Below are 17,288 nucleotides of genomic sequence, written 5' to 3' on the forward strand. Positions count from 1 at the left end.
TCTTCGCTTGCATTTCCAAAAGCATGCAACTCTACAACGGAATACTTTGGTTGGAATGCACATAAACAACGTGGAAATTGAGTATTCCTCACTGCATTGATTCTTGAGCACCACTCCTTCCACCAAATTTTCAGTTCAGTCCCGTTTTTTGTTGAGCAGTCGCAACATTTTGTTGTTCCTGATCTTTTGAAACGTCCGGTCTGAGTGTGTTGTGTAAGTGGTCGCGTGGCTGCTTAAGGTAAGACACTTTTGTTCTTTAGCTTTCATTTCTTTATATCTATAGTAGTTTAGTCTTATATCTTTTATTTTACTGTTCATGTCGTATTTCACTTTTTTCGTCTATGAATATTTTTTATCCCAATTCTAGGTTATTTCATGTAGTTTTGGCTTAAGGAGTAGTTCACTTTGTTTTTATTGTTTATTCTGTTCATTTCATGTACTTCTAAATGAAGTTGATTTTTCTTTGTTTACAATCCGTTTAGTTTCCTATTTTCAATACAAAATTGGGTTCTAGAACCTTCTTTTGTTCTATTCCATTCTGTTGATGTTAGCTTGTTCCTGTAGTCGAGTTGGTGTATGTTGGCTGAGTCTAGCTAACTGGTCAGCCAAGAGTAGGTCATCTTAGTCGACCGACTCTTATCTCTTCTCCTTTGTTGGTAGCCCCAACCCAGCGAAATCACCTATTTCTTCTTGTCTGTCCCCAGGGATTATGTTCCTCCTTGGTTTCCAACTATCACGTGTGTTGTTTACCTGCTCTACAGCTGGTTCTCATTCACACGCGCTCGTTTCTCCCTTTGGCTCTCTTGGCTCTGTCTTCTTCTTCTTCTTCTTTCACTTTTCTCATCTTTTACTTTCCTCTCGCTCATTTCTAACGATTTTTCTATTGAAACTGAAGGAAGTTTCCAGAATATTTCTCAATAATCTTTGTTCAGGTTTCCAGTATTTTCAATTAGGATCCCTCAAATAGCCTTGCTTTCAATAACCATGGAAGCTTTGTTGAAGGGACTTTCTGAAGGGGCTAGGAACTGTCTTGAGCTGGTTTTGGATGGGAAAACTCCGTCCTCTATCAATAAGCTTTTCATTATGGAAGCTTTAATAGCTTGGGTTGGTCACACCCAGCCACTACTTGACTGTGGGATGAACCAGTCAAGTGCAGGCAAAAGGGACGCAAGCACTGACACTCTTGATTTGATTCAAACGCCCCTTGTAGTCAAAGAGGTCGTAGAGGTCAAAGAGAGCAAAGTAGAGAATGCTCTCGAAATTTGCGATGTCTATAAACGACAGAGATGCAAAAAGGCAGGGAAAGGGTGTAAACTGGCTTACCCAGAATGGTGTCCCAAACATAGAGAGTTTGGCCCTCTCAAATTCAATGAGAAGGGCTGTTCCAAGCAGGGGTGTAGCTTTTTCCACCCATTTATGTGCATGAGATCTTTGAGGCACAATGTATCCCTCAATTTCAAGTGCACAAAGACCCAACTCAGGGGCACTAGGAGGAAGAGATAACAGTTGTCTCAACCTCATTGTCAAGTCTCTCAACAGACTCACCCCACCCCTTTCCTCTCTCCTTCCCTATTTCCCTCCCCTTGTTCCCCTCCCTCTCCTACACCCTCGATTCCTTTGACCTCTCTTCTGCCCAAACTTTGTAGCCCTAAGCCCCCCTCTGGTCGCCATTTCATTTTCAAGTTGCTTAAGTAAATAATTGATGATAGCAAAATAGAAAAATACAATTGTTTAGCCTTTTCAAGGAATGCACTGAAAACGGCATTGTAAGAAGAATTCGTAGCGAATATTTTTTCCGATAGACATTGCCGTGTCCACATCAATTTTGGTTCTCGGTCTGAGGGGGTGGTTAGTGTCTAAAAGTTTCCTTGATAAACTTCGGGATGGGAATCGACCCGGGGACAAATCTCATGTTGGGCAACTGCGCTAACCATCACACCACGTCTACTCCCGTTGTATTCATTTCTTTATACTTAACACAGGGCTATTCCGTTCCTTCATGAGATCCATCGTCACTTTTTCTACTTTGATAATACCACTAGTAAAAGACGTAAATATGTAAGGTTAAGTTAAACCAAAATATTTCATACATTTGTTTGAGGTAAACTTTTCGCGATTTTTGACTTATTTCGTGCCACTGCACATTATTTCACTACTTCCGACAGGGTTTTTTTTCTCTTCAACTCATTACAGTCTTTTCATTACTAATATATTTGATTAAAAATCATCTCAGTTTGCTTGTTTTTCTTGTCTATTCACAAGAAGCGTCTTTGTATTTTTTTCAATCCCCAATAAACCCCTCAAGTCAAGTCAAGATTTTTGCCCCATTCCAAGACTTTACCAACTTTCAATCAGAACCGAGCATTGATCTCCCCACCTAAAAAGGCGTTGAGACGTCGCGATAATGGAATAAGCACTTGATGGATAGTAAAATGATTTCATATTTGATCAGGATAATAAGAATTGCCAAGGACAAATACACTGAAGGATAAGATGGAATACACTTACTAACATAAATCTTAACAACAATGTGAAGTGCTGATTGGTATCTGCATGTATGAGAGTAAGCCAAAAAAGCGATGAGTTGGTAAAGTACACATACGGAGAACTCAAAGAACGACAATTTCCACACCGAGCAAGATGCCTTTGAATTTTCACGACGATTGATGGCAATAGCAGCTTACAATTTGCGAATAGTATTGAATGTATTTTTTTGACTCTTTGATACAGAAAGCGACCCAAAAATACAATAGATAACTTTCAATTATGCTTGACTCTTTTGTCAAAACACATTACTCCAATTGAAAATATCATCGAAATCTTGAAGACCTAACAATCAACAATTCCCTCAGGAATTTTCACAATGGCAAAATCTCGACGTGCAATTTTCATGTCTAGAGGGAATCGCACCCAAGACTCATTTCCTGGGATGAACGTGTGGATACTCGATAAAAACGTACTGCTCACATCATCAAATCCTCCAAACACGAAAAGTTTCCCGTCAAAACTTGTCATTCGATTCAAAAATATCTCCGGGTAAACAAAATCTGGCCCGGCTCTCCAGGTTCGTTGGGGCCAATTGAAAATCTCTGTATTAGGATCGACTATAACCCGGCTATCGAGTCCGCCAACGACCAAAATGTTCAACTCCTGATTGGTACCCAAGAACGTTCCACACTCCACATAATGTCTCGTCAAGACCATTGGATCTAAATTGGTCCATTGCTGAGTGGACCAATCCAAGACGTATGTCGTTCGTAATGTCTGGCTACTCAAATCCACGCCTCCAGTAATAAATATATGATTATCATCCAACCCACAAGCACAAAACCCTTCATTAGGCTCGGGGAGATCTGGACCCGGGATAATGGAACCATTGGCATTGAAGACCAAAGTCGTGTTTGTGATGCCACTTCCAAAGTATCCGCCCAGGATAAGGATCCATGAGTCTTGGATCCGGGCTACTGAATAATCTGACCGGTCTGCAGCGATAGACCCAATGGACTCCCAAAGATGGTTCTCATAATTGTATGAGGTAATGTCTTGATAGTTTCCAATACCACCAAGAATCAAAAGTTTGCTCCCCAGAATAAATGCGTGCATGCCGTATCGTAGAGTAGGTAATGAAGATTGATTGGGACAATGTTTTTCATTGGCCATATCAATCACTTCAACATTCGTGGACTTCACATATCCAGTTTCTCTTCCGCCAATAATCATGATTTTAGACCACTCTAAAATAGAAATAAAATGTATTAAATTACCTTTGATTTCACCATCCACATTATTGAAGTAAAATCAAGTGCTACATTTGGACCTTGTTTTTAAGGTGAGATGCTACTGATTTGCAGGGCGTAGATCAACGTATGAAACAATAGTATTGACACTGACACCATATCATCGGTCTAAACAAGAACTATGAAGCCCATGGGATCGTGTACCCACTGCGCAATACGTATACTTAATAGTTTTGTTACTTTTTTTATTCAATGTACATGTTTTCATCCGCAGGTGCTACAGTGGCCTCCTAATAGCCCCAGAAGAAGCCGAAACTTTGACAATATAGTTCGAGGACAAGTTCCTCCACGGAGATATGATGGTGGTCTTTAAAGACTTGGTGGGATAACTAACCTGGCTTACTTTTCCCTTTTCGCAAAAAGCGACGAATTACTGTAATTTCGTTAGTGCTGGGGCAAGTTCTTGACTAAAATTCCTGCTCAACCTTGTGTTCGGGGGCTAACCAGATCCGCCTACTCTAATTCGTTGGTCGATGACATGACATAGATAGATTTATTTCAAGAACACAATGATCATGATTGGATAATGTCGGCATTTAATCTTTGAGTTAGCATCTTGACATTTCAAAAATTTCATGAGCATATAATTCCTCAGGTTCTGGGTAAGCAAAAGCTTGTTTTCACCAGGAACTGGGCAAATTAAAGAAGACATGACACAGATAGTCAATAATGTTACAGAGGCCAAGCTGCAACACGATAGCGTGAGTTGGAAGAAATACAAAATAAAATTAAAAGGCTTGTAGGAAATCATCATATCGGTTCGAATTTATAAGAAAAGAAGGGACCAAGAAAAAGATACAGAATGAAGAACATGAAAAACAGAGCAAAGCAAATATTTTCAGTGTGAATTTGTTATGTTTACTAGAAAATGCGAAACAACTTCGGGAATGGGAGGAAAATCAATAAGTTCAGAATTGTATTTGGTGAATGGAGTGTTTTGATGAGATTGAGCTGCTGATAATCGTAATAAAAGAGAAAATTAAAAATCATTGCCTAGGATTTTTGTTGACATATATAGCAATTCTTGAGTTTAAAAGGAGCAATAGAGTACTTCTGTAAGAGATAATCTCTAATTGTTTGGGTGAATTTAATTCTGGTTAGATCGATGTCTGGAGGGTTGAAATTATTCCACTCGTTGGGAAAAGCAAAGTTCGGTAGTCTTTGTAAAAGGTCCCGATTTGGCAACTGGAATAATTGATCTCCAACCGCCAAGCCAAGGATTATTTTTTCCATTTGAAAATATTGATACAAGGTGGGAGTTCTTGCAAACACGACTGCCTCATCACTTGAACGATTTTAAGCGTGCGCAAATCGTGCAATCTTAGGAGCTTGGACTCATGAAACAAAGATTCAGTGTGAGAAAACCACCTTGCGTTATTTATTCAGCGTACGTATAGCTCTTTTCTGGAGTATGGACAAGATCTTCAGTTTCGTCCTTGGGCCATAAAATTCAATGCCGTACTCCAAGACACTTCGGATAAGTCCATTATAAAGTTGTTTATAAACAATTTTCGGCACTGACTTGCGAATTCTGTTCAGACTGAAAATAATTTTTCGAATTTTGTTTGCTACACTCTCAATGTGACAGTGCAAGTTTAGTTTGCTATCGAGTTGCATTCCCAGAAATCGTATGGATTTTTCATTGCAAGTGGTAGTCCCACCTCCTATAACCTACATCCATTTGTATCAATTTCGAAGTTAAAATTACAATTTTTGTTCTTGATAACCATGACTTTCAATTCATCTATGTTTAAAGTTAATTTATTTGTTTCTAACCATTGGAAGATACGTTCCAGTTGAACATTTGTGTTCTCCTCTAGTTTATCAGGTTGGCTTTCAAAACATTGAAGCGTCGTATCATCAGCAAACATAATGCATTTCAAATTGCTATGCTGATGCATGTCGTTTATATACATCAGAAATAAGAGAGGTCCAAGGACGCTGCCTTGGGGAACCCCGCATTTGACTTTCAGTTTCAAGGACCTAACATTATTTTCCTCGACCTACCGGTACCTCTCAGAAAGGTAGTTTTGGAACCAAACTATGGACCTACCGCGGAATCCGCAATACTCCAGTTTTTTTTATTAATATAGCATGATCAACGCAATCGAAAGCTTTTTAAAGGTCCAGAAATATATTAAGCGCCATTTTGTCGCAGGAATTACCAGAAATATTTTGTAGAAATTTTTGAACTCCATGCATAGTGTTATGTTGCTTTCTAAAATCAAATTATTCAGAGTAAAGGAGAACCTCTACTTCTAAAAAGTTATGCATTTGTTTATGAACAATTTCCTCTAAAACCTTGGAGAAACTTGGCAAAAAACTTATAGGACGATAGCTACCAGGTAGTGATTTGTCACCTGATTTAAAAAGTGGAATGACTTTTGCAGTTTTCCATTCTGTTGGTATGTATCCGGACACAAAAGAGATGTTCACTAACCTCGCCAACGTCACTATTGAAGCTGGAGCTATATGTTTTAGAATTCAGTTTGACAGACCGTCCATTCCTGAACTGTTTTTCCACTTGAGCTCATTTATCACCGCCTTTATTTCTTTTCATTTTACCCATTTGAAATGAAAATTTATCGACTTTTTGGGCCCTAACCCGCCCATGAGCTCTGCGTTATGAGAGGGAATATTTCCATTTAAAGTTAAATCAATGTTTGCAAAATAGTTATTGAATATTGTCTTATATATTATATATATTCTTTTGGATCAGATGTGATTTGGTCTTCTTTGTTCGATTTGAGATTAAAAGAAACTGTCTATGACTTTGTCGTGTTACCCATTAGTTCATTTGTACACTTCCAGAGGGTTTTCAAATTTTTTTGATTCGCTTAAAAAAAGTTCTTCCAATGTATCTCTTTGGCTAACTGCACTAGCTTGTAATATAATTTAGCGTAACTATCATAAGTGTTTTTTGACTCTATATTAGGATGTTTTCTGAATTTATTTAATAGTTTATCTTTCTGTTTTCGTGACGTCATCAGTCCCCATGTCATCCAAGCATTTTATTTTGTGTTCCCTTTATTACATCGTCTTTTTACTATTGGACAAGCTATATCAAATGTCTGAGAAAACGTTGTCTCAAAATTGTTGAATGTCTGCTTGGGGTTTTCCATATGTAACACCCAGTCTTTGAATTGCAATAAATCTTTTAGTCTTTTTAGATTAGGTTTCCGTGTGTCCCTATTATCAATTTCCTAGGACAGGGTCTTACTTCTTACTGATTTCAAGCTTATTAAAATAAAAGTTACAAAGTGATCACTAACGTCACATTCAAGTATTCCAGATGACAATATTTCAGAACATTTAGTGAAAATATTGTTTATTAAAGTGCGGGAGTATGCAGAGTAATCCTTGTTGCATCATTGATCAGGGGTGATAAACTAAACAGTCCTAAAAGTCCAATGAGTCCAAGTACAAAATGAGATGTCAAGTTGAACAGTCAGCAAAATTTGTGGATGCTTGGGAGCAAGATTTGAGATTAATGGATATTTGTCGGAAGACATGCTTATGGAAATTAAAAATTCAACGGACAAAAGAAGGACAATGACCTGCGCAAGGGAACAAACCTTTATACTTTCTTCAAATTAGTCGATTCGCCCTTCTCTCTGACCAGGAGCAATGGTCCACGAAACCCCAATACCAGCTTTGTTCTGGTACCTGGAGCCTCTTTCCTCAAATTGAACGCCTCTGTGTCGAGACGAAGATGGCCCTTGGCAAAGCACGCTGGTATGTAATCACCAACATGTAGCCCCCTTTTGGCCAACCCTCCACGAGCCAGGAACCTGAAGAACTCTTTTTTATCCATCTCGTTGTAGAACTCCACCGACGAAACGACCCTGACTGGATCTTTGACTTTCGTCTTTTCACCAGGACTGTTTGCCAAGAAAGGCTTGGAGTACTTGGTTGGACGTTCATAAACAACATCTTTCATCACATCGGACAACTCTTCCGTATCCCCTGATTTAAGGCCTTTGATCACAATTTTGTTTCTTGCTTGTCTTGTCTCTTGTTGTTTTTCCAATAAGTCAATCCTCACGGACGTCGCTTCCATTTGCTTCAACATCGCCAAAGACATCTTCAACAGTCGAACAACAGCAGACATTGCCTTTTGGTCTTTTCCTCACCAATGTCCTTGACAGGTAATTCCAGTTCTTGAAGGCACTGGATTGCTTCCTCCTTGGTTTCTGCTTGGGTTTCTCCCATCTCCACCGATATAACTTTTGATTCCTTTCGAGGTGCAAGGATTTCGTCCAACATACTCGTAAAATTAGTAGGCGATTTCTTGCTACTCATTTTGCTGTTTTTTGGCTCAGGATGTCTCAGTTTAAAATGGAGAGCTTAATTTCGCACGTCTACACTCTTTGAGATCTGATTACTGATGAATATATATTAATATATATGAATGTAAAGTTAAGGAAATAGATGATATTTCGTTTTAAACTCTTTAACTCTTTAAGGTTGCTGGGAATTCGATTCCTAACATCGGTAAAAAGTCCCCCCCAAAATCAGGGTGCAATAATGAAAGGACAGGGCTTTACCGTTTCTTGTCAAACGAGATGGCGTTTAATTGTTTAAATTTAATTGTTCAAATCAGTTTCTATTGTGAACTGTGTTATTATTAAAAGACTAAATTGCCTTTTGAGGCGGCTATATTACCTTTAATCAAGACACTTCAAGGAAAATCTAAAGTTTAACAATCGAACGAGCAAAAAAGGATCTTTCAGTTATCTCATGACAGTTTGAGTGTCAAATCTTCACAATCAATAACTTTAGTAAGTCATATTATAATCTAAGTTAATATCATAACAATTTTATCAGGCAAGCATTTTTCAGGCCATCACCACAGACCCACGTTAGAGTGAAGTGCAGGAAATTGTAACCTTAAGCACGGACATCTAGAGATATGGACGGCAAACGGAAGCAAAAATACCCTATCTCCTAAACCGGTCATCTTATTCCAAATCAGCAATTCATACGACCACAAGGTCTTGTTGAATACATGAACTCAGCCAAGTTTGAGCCCAAATCTATGCTTAGGGAACTCAGAAGACATCTTCAAAGTTATGTAGTAAACACTACATAAAATTTGAATTTTCGGCCTGCTCTTGGTCAGCTACATCAGCTTTTGACAACATAACTTCGAAACGATCGGCTTTGCATGCAAATGATATAAAGTTGACCTACCATTGATTGAAGAGATCTACGTTTCTTATTTTATTACTTCAATTCGAAAAGTGGCTCAGAGTGGCTATGACCAAGAGTAGGCCGATTTGCCGGGAAGCTCGTTCGCAGTCCATATTTCTAGAAGTCCGTGCCTTAAGTTGTCTCCGAACCCCATCACTAGGGAAACAAAGGAGTCATCGCGGTTTTTTTAGATGGATCAGACTATCACAAGTCTTCGAATGAAAGTGTAATCAATACCTGAAACGTTCCTTTCGTGGACTTTGATTCCATCCGCAGAAAAATTTGATTCTCCGGCGAAACTCCAGCTCCTTAGAAGGTGGCACCGATTCTTTTCCACTTTAAAGCCAGTGCAACTCGTCCCAGAGGCTAGACACATTGCACTGCAAGCCAAGTTGGACCTGTAGGGAAACAAAACCAACGGGCTAAAGAAACCAACAATAGTTCGAAGACGACCGCTTTCTCTCTTGATGAAATGATTAGGTTGAATCTAAGATTAAATCTTGAATTTTCTCTCGCAAGTGGAGTCCACCCACTAACAAGGGCAACCCTTAATAAAAAAATGATCTATAAAGGATATTTTCAATTGTTGGAGATTAACCTAACCAAATCAAAATAGCAATTTTCAGAGGGTGGAAATAAATAAAAGGTCACATGTGTTTTCATTGGACGAGAGTTTTGAGACAAAAAACTAGTACCACGTCGAAGATAACGGGTTTTTCCTTTTTTAGGAGCCTTATCACTAAAGATGGCCAAAATATCCATGTAAAACATGTTTTGTAAGCTATATAATACGGATAAGAGCTACTCAAAATGTGTAATCGAACCGCCAATATACACTTCCGGACATGTGTTTAGACCAAAATACGTGGTTGAAACAAAAAGGACTTTTATGCGATGCAAACGTGCGACCTCTTGTTAGAAGCAACTGATTCTATTTCGGGTAGGTTTTCATACAAAGCCCATGTTCGTTGACTATTGGCAGTCAATCAGATCAGTCGAATTTGATGACGTTTACTCAACCTCGTTTATCTATGCGTAGACATGCCTAGAAGATCTATAGGGCAGGCCAGCACCTCTTTCATGGACAACGTATCGAATTTTGATAAAATGCAAGGAAACCTTTTTTTCCATCGGCTGGGAAGGCGGCCGGGTGCCCAAATAAGGCCTGCTGCTAGCCAGCTAGCCAGCTACCTTTGGTTTTTTTGGTGGCTTTGGGCATTTTGGATGAGTACGACCTTTGCGTGTTGGTTGGTAAGAAATTTCAAGAAATTGGGACTGCAAACGAGCTTCCCGCCAAAACAGTCTGCTCTAGGCCATAGCCACTCTGAGCCACTTTTCGAATTACCCACGTTCTGTTATTAATAGGTGACGAGTTCAGAAAAAAAAACTTCCTCATGATAGTCTTATGTTTTCGAAAGTCTCAAATTTATTGCATCCATTCATAACCTTTGCATCATTTCAGGTAGGAATTGATTTCATATAATACCAGATTTCCATTAGTGCCATCTTACTCATTTCAGTGAAATTGATCGGTGTTCACCTTGAGTTGAGATGCGACAGCGGTGGGAAACGAATGAAGCGCCAAAATTTGAAAGGGATCTTGGGCGCGAGATCATAGTTTAAAAACTTTGAACTCAGATGGGCAGATCTAAAACTCTTTTAATGATCATTTCTTTGATTGCGTTCTTTTTTTACCAAAACCCAATGTAATCCGCTCTTCCACGAACATTTCAGAATAGCCTAAAGATATATATCTTTTTTTGTCTGAAGCTCTTAGCGCAATGGAAAGACGTTGTTGTGATATGAGGAATAACTATTGCCGCGTTCATAACAGAGGACCATCAAAGGTAAAAAGGGACCAATTTTTTTAACTAAGGGTTGCAAGACTATCCAAGTCATTCCCGTTCATGAGAGCAAGTAGAGAGCCCAGCCTTTTAAAGCTAAGGAGTGAATCTTACATCGAGAACAGGTACTATATGGCATAAGTTGGATCTTTTGTCGATGTAAGATTCACTCATTGGCTTTAAATAACTGGGCTCAGGACTGTGCTTGTTCCTGCTTCCTATCACCAAATTTCCATCGTTCGAGCCTCTAAGCTCATGAACGCTGACTTTGCTCTGCTGGAAATGCTCCCTAACTCACAGATTGCCTTGCGACTCTGTCAGTATACCGTCATTGCATTGGCCATAGCTAGAGGGCTGTCAATTGGATACAAGTCGGCCAAGGAAGAAAGGTCATGGGATTAATGGCCTTCAGTCTATCTTGCACGTTTAATGAACTGTCCAAGCTACCACTTCTTCCTAAGCTCCAAGGTCAAGGCATTGATCATCACTTGGCACTTGCTTACTCTTACACTTATCGCTCTGGTGGAACACATTGCCTTGACTGGATGCCGCTATGTCCAACTTTGGGGAGTGCAGTTTGGAGCGAGACAAGGGTCTATTCTCGGTCCAATTATACACCTCGTATTTCTGGTCAATATATCATATTGCATTGGAGTTGGGGAGGATGAAAACATGATCGCACGAAATTCCTTGACTCAAACATTCGGGGATGAATGCCATCAAAACTCAGGATTACTGGTAGCATCATGGCTAAAGGCGTGGTCGCTTTTTCTATGTCTACGAAGGTTATCGATGTTAGTCCGTACCAAAAGGGAAGGCTTCTTGGATTTAAATTTGGTCACTCTGGCTCCGCCTTCACACCCATATGACTTGCTTTCTCGCAGAAATTTGAACAATGCTAAAAATGTAGAACTCAATGGCACTATTCTGATAATGACAATAATTGCATTGCAATCTATTAACAAATCCCTATGAAGCTACTTGTCTTTATGCAAGCAAAATTGGCAAGAAAATTGCCAAAAAAACAGGGTGCATAGAATATCAATCAATGACTTGTAATTTGTATTTTGAAATATTTTTGCAAGTCAAGTGGATTTGGAAGGGTAAGTAATTGTAACTGAACAAAATCGAAAACGTGATTGCGATTAGGTACATTAATGTAATTGATTGCACGTATAAGCCAATCAATTACCACAGGTGTGACCATTGAGCGAAGGACAGTGATTGGTGAGATAGTTTTCTTATTGATCCGATGGGAGGTTACGGGAGATGCACCCACTCAAAGATTGTGTGTATCATTGAACAACCATTGAACAAGCCTAATACGTTTGTTGCCCATTGTACTTCGATTTGGAACACATTTAAAGAGCACTTCCTTGGAAAAGCTTAGACTAAGTGCCTATGTCAAGTTTTTTCTTCATATATCGCCCCAGCTTATCATCTAGGTTGAGTTCTTACTTTATGGTGGTCACATGAATACACAATTTAAGTGGTTGTAGCCTGACGGGACGTGATGACGGGATATATGATATGATATTGCACTAGGTTTTCATTAGTTAAAGTAATGAAGTACTAAAGTGGCAACCTTTCATTTTAATAGTACTGGGGATTCAATTCCCTGTAGCGGTTAGAAAAGCCCCGGAAAAAACAAACCAAACATAAGAAAATGTATTTGAGCAAGTCGGAAACATTTTCAGAAGACACAAAAAGGGACTCTTAATTCCTTCCCACCCTGTTTGAGATTGGGAGGAGACGCTTTGGTGAACGGGTGTGTTTTAGAATTCTCTATAGAATCACAAACGATTGGTGATATTTTTATCTAATTTTGAAAGAACATAACCACATAACCTCTTATAATACACTCAGCCACGTTTTGTAACAGCAACTGCATATCTTCTAAGCTTGTCGACTACTTTTGGGTGTACAGCGAGGTCCACGACGAGATCTAATAAAAGTAACTTTATGCAAATGTCGAGAGGTCCCTCTGCTCTTTTGTTTCGGTTTGTTTTTTCACGGCCTTTCTAACAGCTACCGCGAATGTGATCAAAATGAAAAGTTAAAATTTGTCGATATTGAACCTGTTGATCTCTATACATTCATTGGCATACCAACGAATTTGACTTGGTAGACCAAGTTACCCTTGAATAGAGGGTTGATGTGGATTGCTAATTAAAGTTGTGTCTAACCCTGACATGAAACATGCTCCCAGATCAACAATGCCTCCGTATTTTCCTACGAATATTCGAATGGAAGCAAATTATATACCAGAGCAACGTTTGTTATTGCTTAAATTTGGGAGGGGAAAACCCATGTGCAATTTATCACCATCTTAAACACTTGGGACAAGTTGCATTGGCTTTGAATTAATGGAAACTTGCCCTGATCCAAGATCCAAGTACGAGAAAACAGGAGCATGAACCTGCGAGCATCTCATTACACGGTGTTACTCACAATACTGTTAAAGATTTTTTGCAAATGTCAAGACTTATAATAATGATTTTCGTTGTTATTGAAACAAAAGGAATATTTTTTAAAAAATATCATTTTGGATTCTAGCTCAGATTAGAATATTAATCCAATTAAAACCTACAAAGAGATAGCATTTTTAAAAACGTAATCAATAGATGTTGGAAGGAACCTTAGGTGCGTTTCCAACTAGAATTTTATTCAAATCCATGGAGCAAACTATTAGATATCTCATTTTAAAAGATTGCATTTTCATCGAATTTGACAGCAAATTGCTCCGGTTATAGCTTAAAGCAATTGCCAAGAAATATAATAAGCTTTTTCTATGCCTAAAATGTAAATGAAAATTTTTCACTTTTCTGAAGCAGGTAGAAAAGCCCGAATATAGTTTGCAATATAACTTAAAACTTACTTAATGTCAATATTTCACAATTTTGATGCCATACTTGTCAATCGCAACTTCAATGCAGCTTAATCTTGAATTTTGACAATATTGTTCAATAAAAACATCGCTAGTACGTAGAAATTAATTATTGCAAAAAGTGACAATTTGGAAAATTAAACTGTCACAGGTATCGTTCAGATATTTTAGGAACGCAATAGGATATTGTAGCTTTTGGCACTTAAGTAAAATGAAAGGCAATTTTGCATGTTTTGTAAAATTTAAGCGACATATTTTGCTACTGTTTGCTTTTAAAGAAATGTTCAAGAAAATGGCGAAATATCATTTCTTGTCGTGTCATTGAAAAACACAATCATAGTCCTTGGGAATAACTGAAAACATAATTAGGCCATTTTTCGATCTGTTAAGGCGTAAAACGCAACCTTCAAGTTGTAATATCTAGGCATCTGCGGAATAGAAGTTTATGAAATTTTACGTCAATACATAACTAGGATTATGTTTAATACTGATTGACTACGTTTTTGACGATGNAAATGTCATTTCTTGTCGTGTCATTGAAAAACACAATCATATTTCTTGGGAATAACTGAAAACATAATTAGGCCATTTTTCGATCTTTTAAGGCGTAAAACGCAACCTTTAAGTTGTAGTATCTAGGCATCTGCGGAATAGAAGTTTATGAAATTTTACGTCAATACATAACTAGGATTATGTTTAATACTGATTGACTACGTTTTTGACGATGTTGCATTTTAATGCACTTTAAGTGATTTAACACACTTATCTGAGCTACTTTTAAACATGTGTATTTCACAAAAGTTGTTCCTTTTGTCTCTTTGACAAAGAAAAACATATCTAGATGTCTTGGCATTTGAGCAAACACTTAACCAGAAAATATAACCACCATGATTAGGAATTGATATGCCACACCATCAAGGCCACTAGAGCTCGAAAGCCTAAAGTTCCTGATGGCCTTTAGAGCATGTTGATCTGTGACTACAAGTTCATCTAAGTAATCAACTTGACTAATCTTGCCAATCTCAACAAACTCAGCAATAGAGCAATGGGCTGCTGCTTCTTAACTATGTTCGTCTTTGAACTTGATCTCAATCAGACAGACATTTTGGGCCGCGGTCAATTTGGAGCACGACGGCATTGAGCGGAATTTCACTCTGTATCATTCCGTTTTCCGAATTTCATTCCGCTCAAGGTTATGTTACTCTCAGTAACCTCAGAGTAAATTCGGTTTAATTCCTTCACAACGCTATTGGAATTTCGGTCATTCCTAACACGAACTAATTTTATGCCGTCGGCCTAAGAAGGAGAAGAAGAAGAGATACTAGCAATACTGAGCTTTTGATGTGACCAAATGATTATGAAAAAAGTTGGGGCCGTAAAATGGAGCTTTGCGGGACAGGTAACTCCCCCCTCACCTCTCCATAACTGTAGTGGATCAAAGCATCGAAGGACGTTTCTAGATCCCTGAATGTGACGATTAATTTTTGGAAAAAATGCTCAATTTAATGAGAGAAAAACATTTTGTAATATCTTGAACTATTTCCGTCCTCTAGGTTCGAAACTTTTCGTCCTTGTGCACTTACCGATCCGGAGCAATTTTGGTAGTTTCGAGTTGTGAGTCTCCATAGCTGAACCGAGTAATTATACGAGAGTTGAAACGGTTTGTCGGTAGGCTCATGGTCAAAGTAGAACTTACAAGACCTACAGCAAAAAGCGAGATTGCTTTCATCTTGGAATTAGAATGAACCGACTTCTGTGACGGCTCAATGAGACTAGACGATTTTGGTTTGAAGAAATAGAGTTTTGTCGTCCGCACAGACAATCTAGGAAATTAGATCTAATGGGGAGTTTAAGGTCAGTTTGAAAATATGCCCCCATATGGCACTCCATATTTTTACTTTCATTATCCTAACAGTCTATAATCAATGAGCGATATGTGGAAAGACGACAAGGGCATCGAAAAACTTCGATATTTAAGGGTGCACTTCACCTACGCTTCGATATTTGAAATGTGTTTTCCATTTGATAAGATAATGAAATCGTCCTTCTTTTTCGAATGTTCTCAATTCCAAACGGAAACAAATCCTTAAGTTTGTTTATCTAAGCCATTTGAAGCTGAAAGTTAAGGAACGTTGGCATTATCCTTAATTTTTGACCAGTGCTCGGCTCACGTTGTTTCCAACTACAAAAATACCAAGAAAAGTTTATAGAAAATGACAACATGGGCTCAAATACTTTTACATAAATGCTTATTCTATGTAAGTTGTTGTTCTCGCATGTTAAAAAATATGCCTCGTTCGTTTGAGGTCCAATTTGTCCATCAGGATGAAAAAATGGTAACCCAGTTTTGTTTTAAGTGGAAACATCCTAGATTTAAGAGAGTGTTATGAGGGACTAGAAAGGTTGGGATGGACACCATCCGTCTTCTATAGTATTCTTGCCTGTTGCCCCTACATGGGGGTTTTACTTGCACCTTCAAGGTCTTAAGAATCTAGCTTTGTGCCAAATACTTAGAAAAGGTACTAATCCATAGTTACTAGGATCTCCAATGTAATCAATTAAGAATATCCAGTTTTTAAAAAAAGCGCTGAAGTCCCGTCATTTGTCGATAGCAGTCGCACTTTTGGTTGATATCTTCTTACACGCTAAGAAAGTAAAAAACAGAGCCTCGGTTTGCAAATATGACTATCTCACATTAGTCGAGGATATCAACATGTAGGCTTCCCAGAATCAATGGATCGAAATAGACTTCTTTTTTTCGAAAAACTCTTTCTGTGTGTCCGGAAAATCTGCAAACACCAAAAAGACAGAAGCATTTTTCGACCCATTTTTATTTCTGAGGATCTTAGGATCCATAATGAGTAAATGTCGCACTAAGGGTTGAATTTAAAAAGCCGAAAATGAGTTAAGATGAAATTGCATTAATATGCACGGCTTTGCCATCTAAGCCAAGCCCATTACAAACTGTTATATTCTCATGCCTGTCGTCTCCTTTCTCCTTAGCGGTATTCTTGTTCTATTGGTCCAATAAACCTACACTTGATTTCGAATAACCAGTGAGATACCATCGTAAGCCTCCACCGCCTTAATCAAACATGGCGGAGTGGAAGTAAACCGTGATATCGGAAGAACATCGCTCCTACTCCGACTTTCCCGTTGGTTCGAATGTAATTTGTGACGTCTACGTTGAGACTTAGTGTCGGGCGAAAGGCAGGCATTGTCTATCAAGGAGTGAGGCTAGACCAAATTCACAACCAGAGCAAACAATTTAGCGTTGGTTCTTACGCATAAAGGTCGTTTTACGAGGAGACGGAGATTATTGGATGGCATAGCAGCAGAGGAGGAAATCGATGAGGAAAAGGTGCGGTCTATTTTCAAAGATCTTCAAACTCGGGTCGAAAAAAATGCGGAAATTTATGATGAGTCGGTCATTGACGATAGCAAGTTGGCATTGGAACAAGAAGACGTTATGGCAGATCTCATGACTCAACTTGGCGTTGCAGGCAATACGACGGCGTCAATCTTGAAACATGGGGGGGCAACCGGGTGGGATGTCCCCAACGTTCC

The 17,288-nt window shown here is 38.6% G+C and overlaps 1 protein-coding gene across 1 annotated transcript; it reads right to left on the bottom strand.

The window, feature by feature from the left end:
- Window positions 1-2,436: 2,436 nt before the first annotated feature.
- Window positions 2,437-15,469, bottom strand: LOC131890865 (influenza virus NS1A-binding protein homolog A-like). Its single transcript, XM_059240308.1, has 3 exons — window positions 15,305-15,469; window positions 9,228-9,388; window positions 2,437-3,734 (listed from the first exon to the last, which is right to left on the bottom strand). The coding sequence occupies exons 1-3, from the start codon at window positions 15,448-15,450 to the stop codon at window positions 2,830-2,832; spliced, it is 1,212 nt and encodes a 403-aa protein (XP_059096291.1). The 5' UTR covers window positions 15,451-15,469; the 3' UTR covers window positions 2,437-2,829.
- Between the last annotated feature and the right edge of the window lie 1,819 nt (window positions 15,470-17,288).

Source organism: Tigriopus californicus, chromosome 11, assembly GCF_007210705.1.
Source record: "Tigriopus californicus strain San Diego chromosome 11, Tcal_SD_v2.1, whole genome shotgun sequence".
NCBI lineage: Eukaryota > Metazoa > Arthropoda > Copepoda > Harpacticoida > Harpacticidae > Tigriopus > Tigriopus californicus.